The sequence below is a fragment of the Populus euphratica genome, unplaced genomic scaffold (genome assembly GCF_000495115.2).
Source record: "Populus euphratica unplaced genomic scaffold, PopEup_1.0 scaffold78.1, whole genome shotgun sequence".
NCBI classification, from domain to species: domain Eukaryota; kingdom Viridiplantae; phylum Streptophyta; class Magnoliopsida; order Malpighiales; family Salicaceae; genus Populus; species Populus euphratica.
Window position 1 is genome coordinate 718031 of NW_011499867.1, and position 24043 is coordinate 742073.

Genomic DNA, 24043 nt, shown 5'->3' on the forward strand with positions numbered 1-24043 from the left:
TTTATTTTTAAATAAAGGACACCTGGGCCCCAGTAGACGAGGGATCAACTATGATGCGAATGCTATGACTAACCACCAAATGAAATAGGTTGTCTAGGCCCGAACCCAGTTGCTGCTTCGGCAAGGCTAACCGTGGGATTCAAAAGGGCGAAACTTGAAGAAATAAGATGCAGTTCAAAACCATGGTATTTCTATTTCCTTCTTTTGTCTCAATCTAAAAAGGACGTTTTGTACCACAGAAAACTCCGAGGAACACAATGAGAAGTGCTATCTCAGGGAATTACCATTAGCTCCTTTCATTTGCTTTGCTTTGTGCTCTTTGATCAACCCAAAGATGATGTGCAAAAGTTAAAAACGGACAAGAGCATAAATAGTGAATATAGCAAACTTGGATCTCCTTCAGCCTTATTAATTTCATGTTGCCGTCAAAGATAAATGAAGTGCCTCAGAACAAAGTACAGTTTTTCATGGCCGAAGTTGAAAATAAAAAACGAAGAAGAGTTCTACTTTGACAGCGAAACTTGAAAGTCTATATCTTGTATGGATGGTAAATAAGATTTGAGATGTAAAGGTCAAAATTGTTCATATAAATGAATGAGAAAGAACTGGATGTGATTGTCATGACCTTAAATCATAAATACTTGGCCAACCAGGGTATCTCCTTGCTGTCTTTCAATGCAAAAGCTACATCATCACTGCACAAGGTAGAAGAAGTTGGTCACTTACAACGTTGATAATGCTTCCTGTTTTGCTTGTGCACGAGAAAAGTTATTCATTCAATCAAATAAATCATGCCTATAGAATAATGTTATTAATTCAAATGCAAGGCATTCCTTCTCAAAATCGTAATTCAGATTCTATGAGAATATAGTAGTATTGTAATCCTTAGACTGCCCAGATCAGTGGAGCAAAGTCATAGCAGAATGTGCTCCAGGGAACTAACCTTGGAAAATTGAGCTGCAACTTCTGCAAACTGTGTCTAGCTCCTGGTTCACATAGAATTATCCTGCTTTCACCTAGCATGCAGCTGCCAATAACAACACAAATGAAACAAAACAATCAAGATTTTTCACTGACCTCAAATCAGAATCAATGTTTATGAACTGAATCATAGAAGCACCTGTCTTTGTTTTTTCCAGTTTATGAACAACCAGAAACGTGGACATGACATACTACAACTTGTAGTTCCTTTAAATAAAAATCATAATTAAGTATTATCACATAGCTTGGTACATCACAACTTTTTTTTACCGAAACCTCATGTTGCTTTTCGTAGTGCCACAGAAAGCAGTAAAGCAACATGTCCCCATTTGGCACGTCATCTGGGCATACTTACATATAATGTCCAAGTACTGAGGAGCCCCAAAGCCCAAACCATTCCCCCCAACAATAGCTCTCCAAAGAAGTTGTCGAAAGAAAATTAACTGAGAAAATTTCCATGATATCCCCTTTTCTTTCAGGAAAAAAGAAGCAAAAAAGCAATGCAAGCTGACTTACCCAACTTTCAAGAGGATGTCCCAACCAGGAAATGCTTCCGCATTGCTTGTACAAATACATGAAACAGTCATGGCCAACTGCAAACGGATGAACCTTTCAGCAACCACTCACAAATGAGTCTTGAAACCATCAAGATAGAGAGTGTTTATACAAAACTCAGTTGGACCAACAAGAAAAGGATAGTTGCAAACAGTGGGGGCATGGCTTAATGTCCACTGTTTGTTGATAGCTTATGTATGCAAAAAATTAACTTATAAAATATGAAAGCTCTGAATGTTAGCTTCAGAGGCTTACTACCTTGGCCAGGACACATTCATAGTGTGGTTAGTATAGCTTTTAATTCCAAAAATACACGGAATTGATAAAGGGCAGTTAAAAACAATCAGACATATTAAGGTGGCTTTGGATTTTGACCTTTTCAAAGGATGTCTCAGCCATCCCTGTTTTATACAGCTCGTACACCATAGCTGCCAAGAAAATTTTACTTAGTTTGGAACAACTTCTCATTACCTGCAATAAAGAAAGAAAAAAAAGAGAGAAAAGAATCAGTTGTTATAAGAGGAGGTAGTCTAAAATTGAGATCCTTTTCTCCCCATTAACAAATACTAGTATTCTTTTTTTCACAAAATTTAAATGTCATTGATGACAGCTAGCATAAAAGTTTAAAAAACTGTCCAAGGCAATCATTCTCACACACTAAGATCTATGATAATTTCACTTCATGTAGAGTAGCCATCGTGTCACAAGGTAATAAAAGTGTCTGCTTTGATCTCCTTGATAGTATTTAAGTTTACTAAGACATTTCCTTGAACTGCCCACCAATTTTATGCAGGGATAAGATAGATAAATTTCTTGATGTCAAAAAGTGCAGTGCTATGGCAAAGTAAATTTTTTTTCATAGAGCACTACAGTTAAGGCATAACTCTGGCCATTCACCTCTATATAAATCTGAATTTGAAAGTCATTGCTGATACATGCACAACCGAGACTATTGTGTACCCACTATCATGATTCCAACTTCAGTATAAAAAATAAAGAAAAAATGGCTTAAAATAGCAAAATAGACCCATTATTTGCAAGATTTATAGTTGAAAACCAACTCACTTGAATATGAGGCGCCTGGAACATTTCCTGAATGGCTGCTTCAACTGCTGACATACCGACAAGGCCCTTCCCTGGAAAATGATCAAATTCAGATTCATCTAGTGAGCAGAACTACCAATGTGGCTGAGAGGGCAATCCTTTAATTCATAAAATTCTTATTAGGGGATGGGTTTAATTGCCAATAAAATATGCAAAAATATTTTTACCCTTTATTTCATAACATTACCAAAACTATTAATGTTTGAAAATAGATGTTCTGTCTGATTTAGGTCAATTTTGGCACCCAGTTTTACTTGATATAGATCAACATGAAAGCTTCGAGGAGTCAACTACAGTAACCATATAGTTGCTCACCATAATTGGAGCCTCTAGAAGTTCTGATAGGCACTACATTCATACTCTACAACAGCATGAGGTGACTTAAGAAACCCCCAAGAATGCACCACAATCTAAAGTAAAAAATATTGGTGATGTTAATATCATAACATGATTTGATGGCAACATTTTTTTAGGGGAGTCAAGCTCCAAGCATGGACGAAATATCCTTTGCTTGTTTGAATATGAAAGACCACCTAATCCAAACCATTGGAATGAAGTTATAATATCTCACAGTATCAAGTTTAGTAAACAAATAGTTTAGGTACCTTCTGGAGCTGGATTATGATTGGAGCTCAATTTCTTAATATGGTAATCTGCAATTTCAGCTGCGCGCCTGCAAATTTCTAGAGCACGACGTGCATCTCCTGAAATAGCTGCTACCTGAATGTATTCATGAGGTTGATGTTGAGGGAAAAGCAATTCAAGTATGAAGATATGCATCAAAATTTAGCAATTGAAAATATAGAGCAAGTTTAGAATCCATGGCAACAAACAAAGACAGACCTTCCTTGAAGCAAATTCTATAGCTTGCTTTTCAAATGCATCGATTCCTTTAAGGCGGCTTGAAATGATTTCCTGAAGCTGCTGATAATTATAGGGACCAAAGCAAAGCCTTTGTATACCCATGCGGCTTGAAATACGAGGGAGCAGCTTTTCTGGAAGATCCATAGTATTTGCTATTCCTGAAAATCACATTAACAATATCAAGGTTGCCATCGTATTCATCATAACTAATATAATCCAAAATGCATTATAAAAATATACACAAAGACTGGCACAACCATATAAAAATATTCAGAGAGAGAGAGTACCTATCACAATCAATTTAGAATGTGGCTTTGTTGGCCAATCAAGAATATTATATAGAACCTACAAACAAAAAAGGGTGAGGAACTCTACCTCAAACTTTTATGTGAACTTTAAATTATACTGCTATTACTAGATAACAACAATAAGTTTTCAAATGACAATATATGCAAATTACCGACTGATTTCTGGTCACAAGAAGATCAAGTTCATCAATGAGTAGAATACAAGGCCGGTCATCTTCTTTACCAATTCTCTTTCCATCTGAAAATCGTTCATTTAGCAAATGCAGAGCCTTTTTCCAACTTACTCTGTGTCCAGTCAACGCTTCATATATAGCCTAAAGAACACAGTATATGCGCTAAGCAACCAGAGGATTCAAACATAAAAGTGAATAAGATAACCTCAGAAATACTTCTACCCTGTAAATATTCTCTGGTGATGCCAACTTAAGACCATTCACATCCACAAAACAGTATGGTCTTATGCTTCCTGCATCAACTTCAGACTTCAGGTTCCTCATTACTGCAAGCACGCTCATTGTCTACAATTCATTCCCGCAAAAAAATCAGGTGATTTCAATCATATAAGCACTGCCAAAACTTGGAGGAGACTAATAATTGCTTGGAAATATCAGTTAAAGCTGACAGACTTTTACCTTTCCAGTTCCAGGAACACCATGAACATAAAGGCAGCGACCCAGACACTGATTGTCACAGATGGCACCTTTTACAAATGCACTAATCTCCTCCATCTCTCTATATTAAGGATCTTGATTAGAAACAATTATTTACAGTTAACCATAAGAACAAAGCATCAAATTTCTTACTTATTCCTGCAAGGTAGAGATTTTGGCAATTTTGCCAACACAAGAGCTGCTTTTGCCTTCTCCAGTTCAGTCTGCTTGTGGCATCTCACGTGCTCTGGGATTCTCTTTGTCCCAATTTTCTGAAGTCCAAAGAACTTCCCCTTTCGTGAGTTCTGTCATGATCACACAGTTCCATAGGTTAATTGTTGGCAACCACTTGGAAGCCACATATAAGCAACAACGAAATTGTTCATACAGCGGCTAACTCATGAGCTGAGGATGCTCTAGATTGTAAGTTTTTAACTTTCTCCTCTTCATATTCTACATCTTCATCTGTATCAGACTCAGCATCCTTGGAAGATTTCCAATCTTCATCAGTGTCAGAATCTTCACCTTCCTACCAACAGAGAATAAGCAAATTAATTGCAACTGAGTGTTGACTTCCTTTTTTGTTTTTTAGAATGTGTTGGCTCCATTTTGATGCTAAGGTAGACTGATAGTTGCACCTTTCTTACCTCATCACCATTGTCAATATCAGCTAGACGCTTGAAACTGTGCCAATGTATGTCATATTCATATTCACACATGAAAATGTCGTCTCCTTCATCGTGGGCCTTTGCATACTCCTTGGGATTCAAGACAAAGCAGTGCCTAATGATAGACTCCATCTGCAACATTGAGCAAATTGTTTGAGACTTGGACATCAATGCTTCTGCTCTTGTGAACAATTTGACTTTGAAATGTTTGATAAACACACACACACACACACACCAGTTAAATGGTTCTTCATGTCGATGTCCATAGACAATGAAGAGTAAGACCATAATTAATCAATTCTTCAAGCCTCGTAATACATCAAGGCAATTCACTTTCTGTCAATCTTTTGGTAGACAACAGACCACGCTATCTCTCATTACATAGTGACTAACTGATAGGGACATGGAAAATTCCCTTCTTAAAAGATTGTAGACTGCCTAAAGAATCTATCCGTATCAGCACTTGTTTAATTAGATGTTAATAATCAAAATAAGATGACATCCATCACCTCAATCTCAGCAAAATCATTTGTCTGATAAAGCTCTCTCCTCAGATTGTGAGGCTGTCGTCCAGCAGAAGTTTCTTCAGGTATCGTATACCACCGTCCTCGAAACCAATAGCTGCCATCTGCCTCTTTCCAAATACTGCACACCTCCAAAAGAAAAGAAGCAAACTCCAATCATTCACGTATTACAAGAAAAAGAAGTCTATGAACACCAGCCAATAGTAATATTAACATACACAATGTACCAAACCTTTCTATATGGGCAGCCCATAAATCACTAGAAAGAAGTTTATCCCTCAACGTTCGAACCAGTTTCTTCCCTGGAGGTGGCCTTGGTAACTGAACCTCTTTACCCAATTTCCTTGCCTCACAAAACCCACAAATCCAATCGCCTTCAGGCACTATCTTTAAAGGAGGTTTCAAGCATTTCAAATGAAACCCACCTAAACAATCATCACACTCAATCATTACCGCCTTCCCTGCCTTAAAACACACTCGACACTCTTCCAATTCTGGGACCTCATCGTCTGAGCTAGCATCCTCTCTCCTCTTCACATACACATCATCTCCAACCTCAAATTCACCCTCATCATACACCACTTTCTTATAATAAACCCTCTTCTTTCCACTCATTTTATCGGTTTTTGCTGTTTTATTCTTCGATGTCATTGCTCTCGTTATCACCATTCTCTCTTTCTCTTTCTCTTTCTCTTCACCCCTTCTCCTTTTCCTTGTCTCCGATTGATCCGGCGAAACAGGAGAGAATTCAACACCAACCTCAAGCACCTCAGACTTTGATTTCGGGGTTTTTGAGCACCCGTTGTCTTTCTCGCCTCTTGGAGTCCTTTTGAATTCATCTTTACTCAAATTTCTCCGGGTTTTCGACGAATCAACCCCAGATTCTCGAGGGGCTTCGACCAATTTATTTGGTGGGGTTTTGAGTGAATCTTTGGTGGGTTTTTCAATTGGGGAAATGTGTTCTTGCGGGGCATTAAATTTGAGTGATAAACGAGGAGAGAATCGACGAGGAGGATCTAGTTTTCGTGGGGTCTGAGGAGTGCCTGAAACAGAAGGAGATGTTTGTTTTTTGAGTTTCTTACTTGGGGATTGAATAGATTTCTTTGGAGTATCCGCCATTTTTATGAGAAATCAATCAAGGCAGGGACTTTTTGCTAGGGTTTTAGGCAGAGAGGGAAAGGGAGTGTAGAGAGAGAAAGGAGGGGGATTTTAGAGGGAGAGCGAAGGAGAAGTGGCGGGAAATCTTCCCTCCCATTTTGGTTGAACCGTTGCGGCTTACAACATGGGTGGTGGGTTGTCTTCTTCTTGATGGATGTAAGACTATATATAAATAAATGCATAAGGTTTAGATTCGATTAAAAAAATTGACATGTGATTTAAAGTTAGTTAGGTTTTGATGGGTATGCTAAAAGCTTGGATTTTAAAGTTGGTTAGAGGAAGTTGAAGGATAGGTTTAGTGGCGAGAGTTTTAGGGGTATTCGTGGAAAAGAAAATGAATTGAAATTTTCATTTTAGTCCCTAATACGATGAACATGGTAGCATTTATGTTATTTGTTGTGATGGAATAATGACTAGCTACACGAAGTGTGGCATTAGATGGTACTGGGTTGTGATTATGACATTGCTTTTGATTTATTTTTCATTATTGTATCATGTAATATTAATTTATTATTCAAATTATAAATTTATTATATTAATAAAAGTTGTTTTTTATTTATATTATTTTTAAGTTTATTATTTAATATTAAATTTATTTTTTATTTTTTATTTTTTTAATATTATTTTATTATCATAACTCAAATCACGTATTTAATAAGTAAGTATGTATTGTTTTTTTTGTTAATTAAAAATTAAATTTTATAATTTATTTGTTATAAAATTGTCATGATCTTGTAACCTCAATCTCTTGAGTCATTTACTGATTATTTTTTTTATTAATTTTTTTAATTTTTTTAATATTAAATTGATTAAAAACTAAAATTCACCACTTATTTTGATTTATTTTATATTAAATTATAATTTCTTAACTTAAATAATAAATTTAACAATAAAATTAAATTTACTCAAACTAATTTAATTGTCTTAATATTTTATTTTTAAAAATATCTTTAAAAACTTTTCTTTTAAGTAATTAGATTCATCGAAAAATCACAAGTTATTAAACACCTAGTTAGATCAATAAACTTTTCAGATCTTGACTGGTGTGATTAATAATTCAACCCAGTCAATCTAAGAGGTAAGAGGTTAGATTGTACTTTATAATCATGAAAATATTTAAAAATATAATAATAATTATTTTTAAAAAAATATATATTTAAAAAATATATATATTCAAATTTTTTAAAAATTATTTTTAATATCAATATGTTAAAATAATTTGAAAATATTAAAAAAATAAATATTTTCAAAAATACTTTTGACTCACATAAATAAACAAAGTTCAAGGAACTTGGGATACCCAGTACAGTACTTAGAAGTGACCATTTCAAAACAAATTATATTGAACTTTCATATAATTGCCTATATTTGTGAAGAGAGAAGAATAGAAGAAATTAATGATCGGATAAGAAAAGAAAAGAAAAGGATGAATATCCATGGATAAGAAAAGAAAAGAAAAGAAAAGGATGAATATCCATCTGTTTAGTTATTTGACTAATAAGACCATACTTGAATTCATTGAAAATTACAATCGAACAAGGATTGAAAAGATCATACAAAGCGAGCCATTTCCCCAAATCGGGTCTCCATCCTTTTGGAGCATCAAATCCCTCCTGACAAACAATGTATAAAAAGCTAACCGAAGTGTCCATCCATCAAATCGCTGGAAGTGTCGTAAAGGCAAGGGTAAAACTAACGAACATCTTGACGGAATTACTAACTACCAAAAGCATCAACATTAATCTTCCATTGCAATCAGAATCAGTCTGGGACACCAACATGATTTATGGCACATGTGTGGTTGGAAAGCTTGTCACAAGTCCCTAGTGGAGCAAGACAACAAGACAAAATAATATACAACAGAATGACAAGTACCTTGGCGTTCTCCTTGAACATGTGACAGCCAGAAGCTCCATGCCATTGGAAGAATTTGGCGGTTGGCATGAACTTATCATGATAGCAGTTTTCATTCGTCACTAGTGAAATCCCAACCACGATCAAGATCACGAGGACTTTATATCTTCATGTAGCTGCTGCCAATTTTCCGCTGCCTGGTGTTAGACTAAATTGTGATCTTGTTGCACCCTTGACTGAAAACCAATGAAAGAAAATCAATTGACTCAATCAGTTAAGTAAGGTTGCACACTTGCACTGAGCACTTTACCCGTAGAACAAAAAATATTGTGCTTTCTGGCTACATTCTCATCTTTCACATGCATATGAAAATGAAAATATGAAACTTGAAGCATAAATAAGAAGATTTGCATGCCGTGTGTAAAATTGTGCCAGCAATCATGCATGTGCATAGAAGAGTTGGAGGAATGTGAAACCAGGTTGGTTTTTATGGATTATTCAACTCATTTTTTCTATCAGTTTTGAATTAGAAGGAGAATGGTCCGCCTACAAAGTTAACAAGAGAATATCATCCATATTTCTTTTCTAATAAAACAATGGGTCATACTGACCTTCATCTTTTTCCATTTTTCTTCTGCTCCGCCAAAGTAGTCGAATTGGTGTACCAGAAAACCCAGCATCTGAACGCAGTTGCTTCTCCATATAGCGTCGGTATGTCTCAGGAAAAAGGTTTGAATCATTTACAAAGAAAACAAATGTGGGTGGTCTGATAGCAGCCTGCAAAAGGACATCTCTAATGAATATCACTTGTCATGTCCCATGCATAAACAGGTCAAGCTTCGGTAAAACAACAATTAGAATAAGATTTGGGACAAAATGGCTCAGCTGTACTGAGGTAGGGAAACCAGGGAAAGGAGTCCCTTCAGCAAGTACACTTAGCACAGATACAGACAAAAATTATCGATGATAATGACTCGCATAAAATTAAAGCCTATACTACCGCATAACAAAAGTACCTGAGTGCAATAATAAACACGCCCTCTCTTGCCGCCACGCGTCCTTTGATTAGTACTTAAAAGTGCATTTTCTCGGACCACTTGATTCAGTATAGAAGTACCTAGCCTTCTTGATCTTTCCTTTTCAACTGTACTTGCAGCAACAATTATCCTGAAATCAAAGTAAAATTACATGATTTTTGCAAAAGGAGATGTGAGGGAAAACAACTGAGATTCTTAAGAGAGCTAACATCTTCAGATTGAACTTGCCATGCTAAGAACTTGACAACACTGAATTAAATGTCTCTTCTTAATCATGCATTTTGTTAGAGCATGCAGCTTTTATTTATTTAAAAATCAAGATTCAATGACTACTATCTGAATATCAGCAAATGCAATTTCTACTCGCTCATTCACTTGTGTGCTAATAGAAAACTGATGACATATCCAGCGGTCTCATAAGTTCTTCAGAACAATGGCAGACACATGCTTGCCAAAAGCAATAGCACCACCAATGAACACAAATAGATCCAGTTCTTACAATAAATTTCCAATAATTCTCCCGTAGAAACTGGAATTAATGTGAACCCCAAATCCCAAATTATTCACAACAGAATGGTTGTGGTGGGTTAAACTAAATAAAGATGAGGCACCAGGCGCTTTTCATGATTTTATCCTGGCTGTTTTCTATTTATTGCATAGTATTATTTCCCATCAATTAATAAATATTACCCATATTAAATCCCATCACCAGAAACAACTAGTTAAATGGGTTTAGAGAAGTTTTGTTATAATTATCAACCGAATGGTAAGTTACTAAGAAACAAGATATACTGTCAGTGTCAGGCCACAACATACTTCTCAACATTATGACCAGCAATTGCAGTTGAGTAAACGATAGGAGCCCAATGAAGAAGACGAAGCTTCTCCCTAACATCTTGTTCATAGTATGTTGCAGTCTGCTGGTTTTTATTGGGTATTGTATCCCATTTGTTCACAACAATCAGGCAACCCTTTCCTTCTTTCTCTATCCTTTCAGCAATCCTGTAATCCTGCATCATTCAGGAAAAAGAAAACAGAGACAGTTGAAATGAGGAAAGATTAACAGGAACCGATAAGAATCGTAATTAAAGATAGGGTGGGTACTAGGAATCCGTGCAAAGACAATTTAAACATCCCTTCCTGATTCAGAACAACTGTCTCAGATCATTAACGTGAATTTTAAGTTATCACAATTAAGCTCTCAAAACTTACACAGAACACCCAATACTTGATTGTGATGTCAATATGCAAGTGTTAATTGTATCTATAGTTTATACCACCATCTACAGGCAGCAACCACTTTTCTTTGGGCTATTTGTAATTATCCTAGTTTTACATAGGTAAAATACAACTCCATTCACATGTGAGTGGTGATCCTATATTGGCTATTAACCTTAAACCCAATTGATTATACCTCTCATATGCAACTTTGTATAACATATAAATACTAAACAAGGCAACTACAGAAATGTAGAGATTTCTTATTAATATATATGGTATTAATATTTCAGAAGTTTGGAGGGGGTTTAAAAGCCAATGCTTCTCGGACCACTTGATTCAGTATAGAAGTACCTAGCCTTCTTGATCTTTCCTTTTCAACTGTACTTGCAGCAACAATTATCCTGAAATCAAAGTAAAATTACATGATTTTTGCAAAAGGAGATGTGAGGGAAAACAACTGAGATTCTTAAGAGAGCTAACATCTTCAGATTGAACTTGCCATGCTAAGAACTTGACAACACTGAATTAAATGTCTCTTCTTAATCATGCATTTTGTTAGAGCATGCAGCTTTTATTTATTTAAAAATCAAGATTCAATGACTACTATCTGAATATCAGCAAATGCAATTTCTACTCGCTCATTCACTTGTGTGCTAATAGAAAACTGATGACATATCCAGCGGTCTCATAAGTTCTTCAGAACAATGGCAGACACATGCTTGCCAAAAGCAATAGCACCACCAATGAACACAAATAGATCCAGTTCTTACAATAAATTTCCAATAATTCTCCCGTAGAAACTGGAATTAATGTGAACCCCAAATCCCAAATTATTCACAACAGAATGGTTGTGGTGGGTTAAACTAAATAAAGATGAGGCACCAGGCGCTTTTCATGATTTTATCCTGGCTGTTTTCTATTTATTGCATAGTATTATTTCCCATCAATTAATAAATATTACCCATATTAAATCCCATCACCAGAAACAACTAGTTAAATGGGTTTAGAGAAGTTTTGTTATAATTATCAACCGAATGGTAAGTTACTAAGAAACAAGATATACTGTCAGTGTCAGGCCACAACATACTTCTCAACATTATGACCAGCAATTGCAGTTGAGTAAACGATAGGAGCCCAATGAAGAAGACGAAGCTTCTCCCTAACATCTTGTTCATAGTATGTTGCAGTCTGCTGGTTTTTATTGGGTATTGTATCCCATTTGTTCACAACAATCAGGCAACCCTTTCCTTCTTTCTCTATCCTTTCAGCAATCCTGTAATCCTGCATCATTCAGGAAAAAGAAAACAGAGACAGTTGAAATGAGGAAAGATTAACAGGAACCGATAAGAATCGTAATTAAAGATAGGGTGGGTACTAGGAATCCGTGCAAAGACAATTTAAACATCCCTTCCTGATTCAGAACAACTGTCTCAGATCATTAACGTGAATTTTAAGTTATCACAATTAAGCTCTCAAAACTTACACAGAACACCCAATACTTGATTGTGATGTCAATATGCAAGTGTTAATTGTATCTATAGTTTATACCACCATCTACAGGCAGCAACCACTTTTCTTTGGGCTATTTGTAATTATCCTAGTTTTACATAGGTAAAATACAACTCCATTCACATGTGAGTGGTGATCCTATATTGGCTATTAACCTTAAACCCAATTGATTATACCTCTCATATGCAACTTTGTATAACATATAAATACTAAACAAGGCAACTACAGAAATGTAGAGATTTCTTATTAATATATATGGTATTAATATTTCAGAAGTTTTTTGAATTTAAATTGAGTTTACTTCCATATTAAGTCTTGTCTTTTTTTAATTATTAATACTTATCCTGTTTACAAGCACCAGCTCTAAGACAGGTCTGAAACTCCTGATAATTACCTATGTAAGATGATTTTCCTATATTTCAATAGTCGAATGCCAATAGTAATTTGTTTGCAGAAATTTCGGTTAAACTAAATAATAAACAAGGCTGATAGCTGCTTGATGGCAGAATTCTCAGTTAAACTAAATAGGTACTCGTAGACATATTTTCCAAAGTTCAATTTTCACCTTTTTCTTTTGGAGTACCGATGATAGAGATCATTAGAATGCTAAAGAAGAAGTACCTGTTCCGTGATACAAGCCATGGCCTCAATGACAAGAGCAACGACATCGGAACGGCGAATGCCACGAAATGCTCGATTCACTGATAAAGCCTCTGTCACACTACCTGATGAAGCTACTGCTGCCCTCCTTCTGATGCCAGCCGTATCAATAAGCAGAAACTTCTGCAAACAAGCACCTATGAGCCTCCACATCATATCTGATGTTACTTAGAAGCAAAGCAAGATAAAAGAAAGAGATGACATGCACAGTTCTCAATTTTTCAATAATGAAATGATGTACTTTCAAGAATTTTATGTCCAGTGCAAGTAAACCAAGGTCAAAAACATGGCTAACCTGCTTGCTCTCCACTCATTTTTAACATTGAAAACAGAAAGGAAAAAAAGTATCAATCATATAAAAATATCTAGACCTGTTTTTTTATTTATGCAACCAATGCGAGAATAAGAACTTGAAATGAACATGCTCCAAATCATTAAGCATTATTTATGCCATTTTAGATATTTCCAGTAAAGCGGTTTTGTTTTGAGTTATTTTCAGTAACATTTATGAAGCAAGAAAAATTCTTCTTTCTCCAACCATTACATGAGTATCAAACTATCAATACAATTCAAAACTAAACAAACCTGGCCATCTGGTCCTACAAATTCAGTATCAATAGCATCACGAGTAGTGCCACTGATGGGACTAACAATTGTTCTATCCTCTCCAACCAATGCATTCAAAATGCTACTTTTACCAACATTTGGCCGACCAACAATTGCAATGGCAGGAATGTAAGTTTCTTCTTCATTGAGATTTTCTGGACCCTGCAAAAGAATCAAATTCATCATTTATTTTTTTTACAAATAAACAAGTGAAAATTAAGAAAGATGAGCGAAAGAAACCCTCAAGATACAGCTAAAATGTAGGACTTTTTCAAGCTAAATAAATAGGCCTTAAGCACTGAAAATATTCCAGTCATAACAAAAGATTTAAGCATTAAAGTTGAAATTGCTAACCTCAACTTTTCCCAGTCTGGAACACACAAGATCAAGAAGTTCTCCTGTTCCAGTCCCTGATATCGCAGAAATAGGAAGCGGCGAGAACCTGGTTGGCCAATAAAAAAGTGCATGCTCTGTTTATCAAAATCAAATATGCAAAGGAAACAGGTTATATAGGTTCTCTACTTACAAAATTCAGCCTAATTCATAGCCATGAACTATATTTTATCCATAATCATAACATGCACAAAGAAAAAAGGGCCCATCAGCATAAATCTCAGAAGTTCTATCTGCTAAGACATATGACAGCCTGACAGGTTAATTAGCTGGGTGCAACAATTCATTAATGAATTGTATTGGTAATTGGCTTATGAGTCCTCCCTTTATGATGTCCAGAATGACAGGTTAACTTCTACAATTATTGTGATAAAAGTTGACACCACAATCCAAGGAAATGCTTCCCCTGGATATACATTGCAGAACAAACACCGCAATCTCAGAAGTGAAGATGATATGTACATTCACAAAAGAAGCTTACTCACTCACACAAAACTCACAGGAAACACATAGTGACATTTTCAGCCAACTTCACATTACAAATGCCATGCATTCATGAATAACAGAAAGATTCATATTTTTGAGAGAGATATAAATAGAAATTAAAGATGGTTTACCCTAACGACCAAAATTCTGATGCTTGCATGATTCCTTTACGTGGAGATTCACACTTGTTCACTGCCAGGATAATACACTTGTTTGAGAAATTCCTGCGCAACCAGTCTGCTATCTCCACATCAGCTGCTGTTAGACCTGCCTGTTCAGGATTTTGGTTTATGTCATTGATGGTAAAGGGAACATTTGATTATAGGTAAAATAGGAGAGAAAATAGCATATTCATACAGAACACAGGAAAGGTAATGGTACAGAGGAATAATAAGACAAATTCAGTGTCTTATTCTCCTTTCAATAAATTGTTCCTTAAGAACATTTTGAGGAAACAAGAAAGTAAACTTATTAATTAAAAACAGCAAGGAATATATGCATCTACCTTCACAACCACATTTTCTTTCTTTTTTCATTTTTTTTTATCTGGAAAAAAAAAACAAAGAGAGAGAGAGAATGGTGTACCTGGCCATCAACAAGGAATATAATGACAGATGATTCTTCCACAGCTGCAGTAGCTTGTTTCTCAATCATAGAGGGCATTCTAGCAACTGCTGCCTCTCTCGAGGCAAGTGGAATCCCATCCATGCCAATGGTTGTTGAGATAGCCAAATCTTCCATAACATTAGCTTGTGACTTTGATACTGTGACAACACCTCCAGTATCCACCACCATAAATTCATGTTCTCCCCAAAAAGATCTACCATACAAACGGTCCCGAGTAACCCCAGGTTCATCCACCACAATTGCCCTATTCCCCTATAATTTGTGACTCTCAAAATCAACACCGATGATAATCATGTATCCACAACTTCCAAATTCTATTTCCCGAATATTCGAAACTGTATTAAAATAAAAGGAAATAGAAGCTCCAATTTGAATGAATAAATTACCCCAACAAGACGGTTGAAGAGCGCTGATTTACCAACATTTGGCCGTCCAACAATTGCAACTTTTGGAAGAAGATGGTCAGGGATCTGCAGATAGAAATTCAAGTGTTCGAAGTCAATGAAGACCAACAATGTATTCTTTCAGTTCACTTTTCGACTTAGAATCTTCAACATTTTTGCAGTAAATTAATCAACTCTACACAAATTTAAACTAAATGTAAATATACCTTCCATTATTTTTTTTTTTAATAACTTGTAGGATCCTACTTTGTACACCTCACCGAAAAGTGGTTAGAAAGAAAAGTAAAATCAAGGCATAAATTTAATTCCAGTAATCAGAAGATAAGAAAAAGAAAACGGACTGAATAAATTAGAAGGAAAAAAAAGGGAAGGAAAGAAAGAAGAGTTAACAAACATCTTTAGAAGTGGCTTTTTTTCGCTTCTGCTTCCTACTTTCCCTTTTCTCATCAGTCTCATCTTCTACAAGATTAAGATATGATATTTATTAGAGAATTATAAAGATAAACTCATGGAAGGAAGGAAGGATATAAACTCATGGAAGGAAGGAAGGAAAGGCAGCACCGATTGTTAATTGGCGAGACAAGGAGGTAGATAACTCTTTAACGGCGAATTTAGCTTCTTTCTCGAGGTCTTCGATATCAATTTCACTTTCATATTCATCGATTTCTGTTTCACTAACTATATCTTCTTCTTCTTCTTCTTCTTCTTCGACTTCTTCTTCTTCGAAATGTTGAGTGGCGTTGGCGGAGGATTTGAGAGGGGTTAATTTGGGGAAAGAGAGAGAAGAGAGGAGGGAAATGGGAGGATTATGTGAGGAGAGGAGGGAAAGGGAAGTTTTTTTGGGAGAGAGAGGAAATGGAAATGAAAATGGGAAGGAGGAAGAGGAGAAGAGCTTGCTTACTGTACCTGTAGCTGCTGACATTTTTGGAGATGGATGGTTAGTTTGGCGTTGGCGGTGGTTTATGATTCATTCGAGGGGTTTATCTTCTTTGCGTCGGGGTTTTATTTTTTTTTGGCGCCTTCCGAAGGACGACATGCCGTTTCTTCTCAGAAATAAAGGTTCGCTATCAGATCACTAGTGGCAATGGTAGCAATGCTCCGAGTATCATTAGCAGTAATTTAACCATTGCAACCTGTCACAGCAAGGCTGGATCTCCAAAATTCCGAATTGCATCAAGAATGTTCTAATTACATGGCCCTAATCGGTTACGTTGCCGGTGGTTCGCTCTCGGAAACCACCGCCTGCTGCTGCTTGTATGCATGCCCTAGGACCCTTCGCCTACACAAGGTTGATTGGGAGGACCAGCGTCCTAAATCTACCCTTCCATGCAATAACTTTCCACCAACTCTTGTAAAGTTCTCCCAAGTTTTTCACGATTGGAATATCTGCAATGAACTCTGCTTCATATTTTACAAATTAATTTACTGGGAATCAGGAGATTGTTTCTCGTTGATATGCCCACTTCTTTTACTAGCTTGTGACAGCAACTCGGGTTTTCAGCTGATACTCTATCAAGCTCTATACCAGCCTTTTGAACAGATTCCTTGACGGAAGTCTCTGGTTTTACTTTTACCTTAACTGGTTTCCCAAGCTATGATTTATCTTCTAATCTTGCTAATTCAAGAGCCTTTTGGCATACTGGAAATCCCAGATCATCCCAGGCCTCCAGGATTACACCAGAAGCTATGCAAGTTCTTCCCCCGTAAAAAACAGTAAACTGCCCCGCTGCTAGACCTTGATCATCTTCACACAAGTGGACAACCGCAACCTCTTCATGGCCATGTACACCAAGTTCTACCTTCACTCTGCAATCATAAAATGCAGGGCCATGTCTGGCCTAAAAAGTTTCAAGAGAGTCGAGCTTCAATATGTCAGCACTTGAGAAAAAAGACACTCTAATAGGTACGGCATGAATGATTCAAATGTTGAATAAATAGGACTACAGGGTTGCCAACTGAATAGAAAGACAAACATTAATGGAGGGAAATGTGCAAGATTGTTTATCAAGAATAAATTATGTAAAACAAAACTCTCTATTCCTTACATTTAAGCTGATTGGTCTCATCAGGAGGAGACCCGCTAAGCCATCTCAAGGAGCCAACACGGAATGTTTTTTGACATCCTTCTCTACAACATACCTGCGAAGTGGGTGAAGAAAACCCAACATAAATAAGCCATGGCTTCGTAATTTGAAAACGAGATACAAAGACTGATAATAAAGCCAAAGAGACATAAACAACTAGCAGGAAAGTTCTCACTTAATTACCATATCCTTCTAGAGTTCTAAAAATACTAAAACAAAATTAATTTTTTTTTTTAAAAAAAAAACGGGATCAGCTTTAATGTCAAAGGAGGTAAGGGAGAAGGGTAGACGACATGTCTTCTAAATTACTTCCGATATTTTAGTTGAAAGACAACCCTATATTACGTAAGCCGCTTCTCTGTTATTCCTCACTTCAGAGACATAAACAAAGAGCAGGAAAGTTCTCACTTAATTACCAGATCCTTCTAGAGTTCTAAAAACACTAAAACAAAATTAATTTTTAAAAAAAAAACAGGTTCAGCTTTAATGTCAAAGGAGGTAAGGGAGAAGGGTAGACGACATGTCTACCATAAGGGTAGACTTTATGTCAAACATGCCTTGCTGTCTGAGGTTTTTCTGTCATGAGATAAGGAGGAAAGGGAGAAGGGTAGACGACATGTCTTCTAAATTACTTCCGATATTTTAGTTGAAAGACAACCCTATATTAATTTTTTCTGCTGGTTTTTAGTTCTTTCCAGGGATTAATTTTTGGGTTTTTTATATGTTTTCATCAAGAAAATTGCAACCAAATCCCATTTATATTTGAATATGTTCATCGGTTTTACAGAATAGAAAGAGTACAAAGATGGTGCAGTATAATTTTAAGAAGATTACGGTGGTCCCTAAAGGGAAGGATTTTATTGATATCATCCTTTCTCGGACTCAAAGGCTTTTTTTTTTGCTGGTTTTTAGTTCTTTCCATGGATTAATTTTTGGGGTTTTTTATATGTTTTTCATCAAGGAAATTGCTACCAAATCCCATTTATATTTGAATATGTGGCATCTGTTTTACAGAATAGAAAGAGTACAAAGATGGTGCAGTATAATTTTAAGAAGATTACGGTGGTCCCTAAAGGGAAGGATTTTATTGATATCATCCTTTCTCGGACTCAAAGGCAAACACCGACTGTTGTCCATAAGGGTTATGCTATTTCTCGGCTCCGGCAGTTTTACATGAGGAAGGTGAAGTATACTCAGTCGAATTTCCATGAGAAGCTTTCGACAATCATTGATGAGTTCCCTCGTCTTGATGGTATTCACCCTTTTTATGGTGACCTCCTTCATGTGCTATACAATAAGGATCATTACAAGCTTGCCCTTGGTCAGATTAATACTGCCAGGAATCTTATTAGCAAGATTGCTAAAGATTATGTCAAGTTGTTGAAGTATGGTGATTCGTTGTATCGGTGCAAGTCTTTGAAGGTTGCTGCGCTTGGTCGAATGTGCACTGTTATTAAGAGGATTGGCCCGAGTTTAGCTTACTTGGAGCAAATCAGACAGCATATGGCAAGGCTACCTTCAATTGATCCAAATACCCGGACAATCTTGATTTGTGGGTATCCTAATGTTGGGAAGAGCTCTTTCATCAACAAGATCACCAGGGCAGATGTGGATGTGCAACCTTATGCATTCACTACCAAGTCATTGTTTGTAGGCCACACAGATTACAAGTATCTGAGGTACCAAGTGATTGATACACCAGGGATTTTGGATCGGCCTTTTGAGGATCGTAACATCATTGAGATGTGCAGCATCACAGCTCTGGCACATCTTCGAGCTGCGGTGTTATTCTTCTTGGATGTCTCTGGGTCATGTGGCTATAGCATTGCTCAACAGGCTGCTTTATTTCATAGCATTAAGTCTTTGTTTATGAACAAGCCGTTGACCATCGTCTGCAACAAGACTGACTTGCAACCACTTGAAGGGATTTCTGAGGAAGACATGAAGTTGGTCATGGAGATGAAATCAGAAGCTATGAAGACACTGGTTGCTCAAGGAGGTGAAGCTACCAATGACGCTGATGTTCTTTTGACCATGAGTACCTTGACTGAGGATGGGGTGATTGCTGTGAAGAATGCTGCTTGCGAGAGATTGTTGAATCAGCGAGTGGAATTGAAGATGAAATCCAAAAAAATAAATGACTGCTTGAATCGGTTCCATGTTGCAATGCCAAAGCCACGTGATCAAAGGGAAAGGCCACCTTGTATACCTCAAGCAGTTTTGGAAGCTAAAGCTAAGGAGGCAGCAGAGAAGGAGAAAAGAAAAACAGAGAAGGATTTGGAAGATGAAAATGGTGGTGCTGGTGTATACTCTGCCAGTTTGAAGAAGAATTACATCTTAGCCAATGATGAATGGAAAGAAGATGTACTCCCAGAAATTCTTGATGGTCACAATGTGTATGACTTCATTGATCCTGATATTTTGCAAAGGCTTGAAGAGTTAGAAAGTGAAGAAGGTATCCGACAGGCAGAAGAGGGAGTTGAAGATTTTGAGATGGATGGTGAGGAATTAACCCCAGAAGAGAAAGAAGCCTTGTCTGAGATCAGGAAAAAGAAAAGCTTGCTCATTCAAGAGCATAGAATGAAGAAAAGCACTGCAGAGAGCCGGCCCACTGTACCTAGAAAATTTGACAAGGACAGGAAGTTTACGACAGAAAGGATGGGGAGGCAGCTGTCAGCTATGGGAGTGGATCCTTCTAAAGCAATTACTCGTCTTCGTGAGAGGTCACTCTCGAGGAAGGGCCGCAAAAGAGAGAGGTCAACTGACAGGGAACATGATGGTGGTGATGCTATGGATGTGGACCAGCCAAATAAGAAGCTGCGTCTGAGATCTACATCTCGCTCTAGGTCGAGGTCACGGCCTCCAGGTGAGGTTGTTCCAGGAGAGGGCTTCAAGGACTCGGTTCAAAAAAACAAGGCCCTTAAGCTTTTCAAGAACTCTGCTAAAAAGAGGAACAAGGATGCTAAACGTGGAGAGGCAGATAGAGTTATTCCCACGCTCAAACCAAAGCATTTGTTTTCTGGGAAACGTTCTATTGGAAAAACTCAAAGGCGTTAAATACTCAAGGTAATATTGCATGTGTTGCTTTGGACAGTTTCCCTGATTGTGTTTTTCATTAATTTAAAGTATGATGTAAATGGAACTTCTAGGTTAGACCTCTTAGTATGATGTAAATTGCAATACAGAACAGAAGTTTTATGAGAGGGAATCAGCCCCCCACAAACAATTGAATCTTTTCCAGTATCAGTCAAAGTATTGTTATGAATCTTTTCCAGTCTTGGTCAAAGTATTGTTATCTTCCCACTTTTCGTTGTGTTTTCCAATTGCATATTCATAAGATGTTGTTCTCATGATCCTGGTAAAAAGAGCACATCTAAAATAATTAATGCTGGTGGTGTGCCTTTTGTTCCTGCAGGGATTGTTGGTTGATTTTTGCTGCTGAGTATACTGAACCATGTGGCGTGCTTCAGTGCTTGCTGTTCAAGGCAATTTTGAGAGAGATTTAATTATACGTTTGCTGCTAGGTTCTGAACCTCACTGGATAATGTATTTTCTTCGATTGCTTTTCTATATTTTGTATAGAGAGGATATTTGAGATTTGTCCGGGTGAGCTCCGTTGCTGCATGTTCTTTTCCATAAGTTTTTTTTTTTTCTAATGTATTTTGGATATCACATATTTTCAATCAATAATCTCGTTCTACCTGTTTCATGTTCTCTGCTCCTCTCTCTGTAAATTTTGCCAGCCTCTTCAATTTCACTGCTTACAGTTACCTTTTGCTCTTGCCCACTGTTCCTATGGAGATATGTTCCTCTTTATGTATTTAATTTTGTAGCAAGTGCCTTTTCATTTCATGTGGGCTTTTACTTGATTAGGATTGGAGTTTACCATTTCGAGTTTGGCCATTTTTTTACCATTTCGAGTTTTTTTTTCTTCATCGTGACGATTAAAGTGCCTCCACATATCACAGTGGGTGCAGGCTTGTTTTGCCAATTTACCCGAGTTGCTTGGTTATGTCATTTCCTTGTGGGATTCGTAACGTTTATTGCCCCAAATTAAACTCCATGGAGTTGAGACAAGATGGATAGAGAAGACAGCGCAGCGCATATCTAATTTAGGATGTTCTTTTGAATCCGGATCAAAGATATATTCAAATTGATGCTCTCAGCAAAGTTCGGTCAATCTTGTGCCCCAGATTCATAAGAAATAAAAGGCACTACCGGGCCAGATGACTTGTTGAGCTGTCTGTTACTTGCGAAAAATGCTCCTGCGCTTGGCTTTCCTGTCAAAATGTAAGTTTGTTATGATCTTAGACCTTTTCTATTAGTGTTTCTTTCTCTTTTTTTAAGCTTGATTTTCAAAGGAACTTCAGCCATAGTTTCTAAACCCGGCCCGGTTCAAGACTCGGGTTCCGGGTTTTGACTGGGTTACCGGGTTTTGACCGGGTCGAACAGGTCGGCCGGGTCAATTTTTATTTTTAAAAAAATCAAAACGACGTCGTTTTAATAGAAAAACAAAAGTTAACGGGTTGCAACTGGGTTTTTGACCGGGTCGTCCGGGTTTTCAGGTCAACCCACCTGATCACACCGAGTCATGATTTATTTTATTTTTTTATCAACCCGGCCCGATTTCAGCTTCAAATCAGCTGGGTCCTTGGTCGACCCGCCAGGCCGGGCCGGGTTTTAAAACTATGCCTTCTGATGTCCCAGCCACCTCTAGTTAATTAGATTTAAACCAGATTTCAGGCAATTTTTCCTATGCAGGGTTATATTCAATTAGAACTTGGTGAAACATCATATACCTTTCCTAGGAAAACATCATATATGATCAATTAGCATCAGTGCCAGAACTGGAGGTGCAGGCAAACACCAAGCTGGGATTATCAATATTTATGAAGGCAGTCCACTACTAAGTTTTGAAACCTCACGAGAGAGCACGTTGCTGCTCTTCACTTCAGCAGCATAAACATGCTTTTGCTAGCATCTCCTTATTTTTAATTAGTTATATGCACCTTAGTTTTCAGCTTCTACATTTGTTTGTAAACTAATTGCAAAGTCACCAACTGATCCTCCTTTCTAATCCAAAAAAATATACAAAAATTAATAAAGTATTGTTTTCGACCAGCATTCTGTCATTGGTATTATTTGACAATGACTCGGCGTTCGATTTTGAAGCACTTTGCAATTTCTACTTGATGCAAAAATGACGGCAGGCACTTATTTATTGGAAGTTATCCCATCTGAGCCTTTCAGAATCATCTCTTATGCACTTTTTATTTTTATTTTTTATATTGGTGATACTGACCCTTTATATATATATATATATATATATATAGACACACACACGCACTGACAGTATTTCTAGTTTTTAGTTTTAAAAATACTACCATTATATATTATTGTTAAGTTGTTATGTGAACTTGGCAATAAGTTGATTCTGGTATTAAAATTAATTATTATTAATTAATTTTTTATTAATGATTCGTGATCTATTAGATTTTTAAGGTTTTGACCTAAATTATGTTATTGTGACCTATTAGATTTTTAAGGTTTTGACCTAAATATAACTCAATTTAATTAAATAATTCTAAATAAAATAGAATTATATAAATTTAAAAATTTAATTTATTATCAATTTAAGAATTAATTGATTTATATTTAAAAATTAAGTGCACCATTTACCATCATGTCATAATCTTATAAATATAAAAAAAATCATGTGGGATTTGATTTAATATTTCAATGATCATTTCATTGTAAGTATTATTTTTTTATTAAAAACATTTTGATTTAAACATTAAAGTATAGAGGTGTCTGCTCTATTAAATTATATTTGTTCTTAACATCATGACCATTAATTTTTTGAATAAAATTTGAAATTCTTTTCAGATTATATTTCACATTGTGGAAGAATTTCTTAATCAATATTATTTAAGATTAGATTGAATAATTTTTCTAAATGGATATCACACCAATACTTTTATATAATTCATATTATATCTAATATTTATTTATTTTTTATTTTTGATGAAGACAATATATAATCAAAATTAAAAAATAATATTTTTTTATCTTTGAGTTAATTAACTTAGTGGTTTCAAATACACACTGATTTATTTATATATAATAACCATACTAGTTATTTTAGTGGACATTTTAGTAGATAAAGATCTACATAGTATAAGTTGTAATTATATTTTATGGAACGATTATTTTATTACACAAATAAAAGAATATATTGTGTATTGGTCACTGCATTTAGGAAGGAAAAATAAATCTTATAATTATTTTGAAGTATTTTTATTATGAAAACTGTATCTTTATAATAAATTGAACCATTCTTGTTAAGCTGT

The 24043-nt window shown here is 36.1% G+C and overlaps 3 protein-coding genes and 1 long non-coding RNA gene across 6 annotated transcripts; 2 read left to right on the top strand and 2 right to left on the bottom strand.

Moving 5' to 3' along the window:
- Positions 1–378: 378 nt before the first annotated feature.
- Positions 379–7101, bottom strand: LOC105126372 (origin recognition complex subunit 1-like). Its single transcript, XM_011027221.1, has 16 exons — positions 5887–7101; positions 5640–5775; positions 5110–5262; positions 4851–4991; positions 4616–4767; positions 4445–4544; positions 4208–4330; positions 3965–4126; positions 3792–3849; positions 3484–3662; positions 3246–3360; positions 2602–2672; positions 1912–2007; positions 1498–1574; positions 944–1027; positions 379–695 (listed from the first exon to the last, which is right to left on the bottom strand). Exons 1-16 carry the CDS (start codon positions 6771–6773, stop codon positions 632–634), a joined length of 2598 nt encoding a protein of 865 aa, XP_011025523.1. The 5' UTR covers positions 6774–7101; the 3' UTR covers positions 379–631.
- Positions 7102–8304: 1203 nt separating this feature from the next.
- Positions 8305–17011, bottom strand: EMB2738 (GTP-binding family protein). 2 transcript variants are annotated; one of them, XR_842409.1, is made up of 14 exons: positions 16171–17011; positions 16004–16068; positions 15592–15675; positions 15164–15457; positions 14710–14849; positions 14054–14141; positions 13679–13861; positions 13055–13216; positions 12012–12205; positions 11221–11325; positions 9683–9728; positions 9278–9443; positions 8688–8902; positions 8319–8425 (listed from the first exon to the last, which is right to left on the bottom strand). XR_842409.1 is itself a non-coding variant. In XM_011027223.1 (13 exons), exons 1-13 carry the CDS (start codon positions 16529–16531, stop codon positions 8835–8837), a joined length of 1956 nt encoding a protein of 651 aa, XP_011025525.1. In that variant the 5' UTR covers positions 16532–17011; the 3' UTR covers positions 8305–8834. The 2 variants fall into 2 exon arrangements, 1 of the variants encoding a protein (XP_011025525.1); XM_011027223.1 differs by having other exon boundaries at positions 8305–8902.
- Positions 17012–18453: 1442 nt separating this feature from the next.
- LOC105126375 (nucleolar GTP-binding protein 1-like) lies at positions 18454–21292 on the top strand. Of its 2 annotated transcripts, XM_011027225.1 has the most exons (3): positions 18454–18581; positions 18809–20759; positions 21109–21292. In XM_011027225.1, the coding sequence occupies exons 1-2, from the start codon at positions 18499–18501 to the stop codon at positions 20748–20750; spliced, it is 2025 nt and encodes a 674-aa protein (XP_011025527.1). In that variant the 5' UTR covers positions 18454–18498; the 3' UTR covers positions 20751–20759; positions 21109–21292. The 2 variants fall into 2 exon arrangements, with proteins under 2 accessions (XP_011025527.1, XP_011025526.1); XM_011027224.1 differs by lacking the exon at positions 18454–18581 and having other exon boundaries at positions 18677–20759.
- A 604-nt stretch (positions 21293–21896) lies between these two features.
- Positions 21897–22814, top strand: LOC105126374 (uncharacterized). The gene is made up of 2 exons (XR_842410.1): positions 21897–21983; positions 22455–22814. It is a non-coding gene; the product is annotated as an uncharacterized LOC105126374 (long non-coding RNA).
- Positions 22815–24043: the final 1229 nt, after the last annotated feature.

What these genes read in the sequence shown, in the direction of transcription:
- LOC105126375 (XM_011027225.1), top strand. Translation starts at nt 18,499, where the DNA reads ATGGTGCAGTATAATTTTAAGAAGATTACGGTGGTCCCTAAAGGGAAG. An exon ending in ATCCTTTCTCGGACTCAAAG is followed by an intron (nt 18,582 to 18,808) that starts GCTTTTTTTTTT and finishes TCGGACTCAAAG; the next exon opens with GCAAACACCGACTGTTGTCC.
- LOC105126372 (XM_011027221.1), bottom strand. Translation starts at nt 6,773, where the DNA reads ATGGCGGATACTCCAAAGAAATCTATTCAATCCCCAAGTAAGAAACTC. An exon ending in TGGGCTGCCCATATAGAAAG is followed by an intron (nt 5,776 to 5,886) that starts GTTTGGTACATT and finishes GGAGGTGTGCAG; the next exon opens with TATTTGGAAAGAGGCAGATG. An exon ending in TTGTGACCAGAAATCAGTCG is followed by an intron (nt 3,850 to 3,964) that starts GTAATTTGCATA and finishes TTTTGTTTGTAG; the next exon opens with GTTCTATATAATATTCTTGA.
- EMB2738 (XM_011027223.1), bottom strand. Translation starts at nt 16,531, where the DNA reads ATGTCAGCAGCTACAGGTACAGTAAGCAAGCTCTTCTCCTCTTCCTCC. An exon ending in TATTCCTTGTTGATGGCCAG is followed by an intron (nt 14,850 to 15,163) that starts GTACACCATTCT and finishes AATCCTGAACAG; the next exon opens with GCAGGTCTAACAGCAGCTGA. An exon ending in TCAGAATTTTGGTCGTTAGG is followed by an intron (nt 14,142 to 14,709) that starts GTAAACCATCTT and finishes TTGGCCAACCAG; the next exon opens with GTTCTCGCCGCTTCCTATTT.